At 35.2% G+C, this 3,089-nt stretch overlaps 1 protein-coding gene across 1 annotated transcript in view; it reads left to right on the plus strand.

Annotated features, from left to right (window-relative positions):
- Positions 1–1,872, plus strand: part of LOC112235100 (acyl-CoA-binding domain-containing protein 5A) — a gene marked incomplete at its 3' end in the record, with an annotated part of 13,661 nt that extends 11,789 nt beyond the window's left edge. The window contains 2 exon segments of the mRNA XM_042312988.1: positions 123–173; positions 1,763–1,872. Coding sequence (XP_042168922.1) covers positions 123–173; positions 1,763–1,872 — 161 coding nt within the window.
- Between the last annotated feature and the right edge of the window lie 1,217 nt (positions 1,873–3,089).

Consider the following 3,089-nt stretch of genomic DNA (forward strand, 5'->3'; position numbering starts at 1 on the left):
TTTTGGTCTAAGATGATTTTGGTCCAAGATGATTTTGGTCCAAGATGGACTCTAACTATTTAGTTGAAGAAGTAATTTAATGTACGTTGTTGTGTTCCTTTCTTCTCCCTTTTGTTTTCTAGTCGTTGGCTCTACCATACCCACCATCACCCCTGGCAAAGAAGGGAAGTAAGGTATGGTGCGCTGCTTTTCTGTCTGTCACTGTTTGTGTTGGACTCAGATCACATGGTCATAGACGGAACACATGGTCATAGACGGAACACATGGTCATAGACGGAACACATGGTCATAGACTGATCACATGGTCATAGACTGATCACATGGTCATAGACTGAACATGGTCATAGACTGAACACATGGTCATAGACTGAACACATGGTCATAGACTGATCACATGGTCATAGACTGATCACATGGTCATAGACTGATCACATGGTCATAGACTGATCACATGGTCATAGACTGAACATGCCCTTTGTAATGTGATTCAGAATACAGATAATTTTCTTTTTAGGGATATTGTGAGATATATAAAGAAGGAAGTATTTATTAGGTGTGTTTTCTGAAAGCACAAGTCTAGATTATTTACATAGTCTAATTAGTATTAGTATTATTCCAAAACACCTTCAGGATGATGGAACCACTTCATGAATATGTAGATGATGTAATTTATCCATCCTTAAATCAGTTTAAATTAGCATATATTTGCATATTAGAGAAACCACCACACGTCTGTAACCATATAAGCTATAAACACGAAAACCAACGTTCAAATGTGCAGAAGACCCCAACTTAGATGTCTATGAGAAAATATTTTTTTGATAGAATCTATAGTTTTTTTTTTACCACAACAATATTTAAATGCATTTCAATCCCAATGCATTTCAATGACAATTAAATGGCCATAGACTTACATGGGGAAAATGTGTCCACGCAAAGTCCTCTTGAACCGCTTAAGCTATCAACACCAAACCAATGTTGAGATATTCAGACTGGCCCAATTTAGTCAAAGGCTTTTTAAAAATTTTTTTTTTATTAATACTTTTTAAACTGTAAACATTTTAAAATGTGCATAAATTAACATGGTTTTGAATGAGGAACCATAGGAACACAGAGGAAGCTATTCAAAATGGTCCTGCTCCTTGGCCAATTTAAGCTACTAAACCAACTTTTAAAACATTCAGGCTATCCTAACTTCACATTTTTATTTTTTATTTTATCAACTATAACTGTAGACATTTGCATAAAATAACTAACCAACAGTAACTCTTTAACTGTTCAAGCTAGAGACACCAAACCAACGTTCACATGTTTAGGCTACCCTATCCATTCAATCAATCAGTCAATAGCCAAAATCAATGAATCAATCAGTCAATAGCCAAAATCAATTAATTCATCAATCAGTCAATAGCCAAAATCAATTAATTCATCAATCAGTCAATAGCCAAAATCAATGAATTCATCAATCAGTCAATAGCCAAAATCAATGAATTCATCAATCAGTCAATAGCCAAAATCAATGAATTCATCAATCAGTCAATAGCCAAAATCAATGAATTCATCAATCAGTCGATAGCCATATCAATCCATTTTTCCATATACCTACTTTTTTCAACTATAATCAGTCACCACCATTACTACTGCTCTCATTAGCACTACTGGGACTACTTTTAACCAATCTAGCAAGCACACTACATCTTCTTCAGGAAATGTATTTCTCTAGTTTTCAGAATATGCATTTTCCTCCTATTTCGTCCTCTAGAAACCATCCTGGTGGCCTTTTGACGTGTCTCCTAGCGCTGTTGCCTTTGCTGTGGCATGGCCATTTGTGGTGCAGTGGCTTATCCGTCTATATCTTCAACGTAAGAAAAGGTAATTCTATAGCAACATGGGAGATATTCTACCATAACTGCCAGTCAATGGTATTGTTGAGTCAAATTGAGATGGATATTTGTTACATTTATGTTATTTGGTCATCCATTCACGATTCTGCCCTGAAACCTCTATAATGCCAATCTGTTGATCAGACTGGTCTCATAGACTAGACGTCACATAGTAAATGTAAATCCGGTACACTAACATTAGAATGATATGTTACATTTGGTATGGTTCATAAGAGAAAAGGTTACTTAAGGCAAAAACAATAAGGAGATGGTGGTGGGTTGGGTGTATAACACGAACATCTAGCATCGAAAGGTTGCGTGTTCGAATCTCATCACGGACAATTTTAGCATTTTGTAACTAATACGCAACAACACTGAACAAAAATATAAAACTCAACGTGCAACAGTTACAGTTCATACAAAGGAAATCAGTCAGTTTAAATACATTTATTAATCTATGGATTTCACATGACTGGGAATACAGATATGCATCTGTTGAACACAAATACCTTAAAAATAAAACACACAAAAAAATGGATTAAATAAAGACAAAATCCTCAGACATCTACACACAATACAACCATAATGACAAATCGAAAACAGGTTTTCAAATGTTTAAAATTAAAAAGAAAAAAACAGGAATTCCTTATTTACAAAACCTTCAGGAAGTATTCAGGAAGTATTCAGGAAGTATTCAGGAAGTATTCAAGGAAGTATTCATACATTTTCAAAATGTTGTTAGATTACAGCCTTATTCTAAAATTGAATAAATACTTATTTTTCTACTCATCAATCTACACACAATACCCCATAATGACAAAGCAAATACAGGTTTTTAGAAATGTTTGCTAATTTATTTATGCAAAAAAAAAATACAAAAACTGATATCACATTTACATAAGTATTCAGTCTCTTTACTCAGTACTTGTTGAAGTACCTTTTGGCAGCAATTACAGCCTCGAGTCTTCTTGGGTATGACGCTACAAGCTTAGCTTCAACAACTTGATCGGAGTCCACCTGTGGTAAATTCAATGGATTGGACATGATTTGAAAGGCACACACCTGTCTATATAAGGTCCCACAGTTGGCAGTGCATGTCAGAGCAAAAACCAAGCCATGAGGTTGACAGAATTGTCAGTAGAGCTCCGAGATAGGATTGTGTCGAGGAACAGATCTGGGGGGAGGGTACCAAAACATTTCTGTACC

The sequence above is a fragment of the Oncorhynchus tshawytscha genome, unplaced genomic scaffold (genome assembly GCF_018296145.1).
Source record: "Oncorhynchus tshawytscha isolate Ot180627B unplaced genomic scaffold, Otsh_v2.0 Un_contig_16998_pilon_pilon, whole genome shotgun sequence".
Classification (NCBI taxonomy): domain Eukaryota; kingdom Metazoa; phylum Chordata; class Actinopteri; order Salmoniformes; family Salmonidae; genus Oncorhynchus; species Oncorhynchus tshawytscha.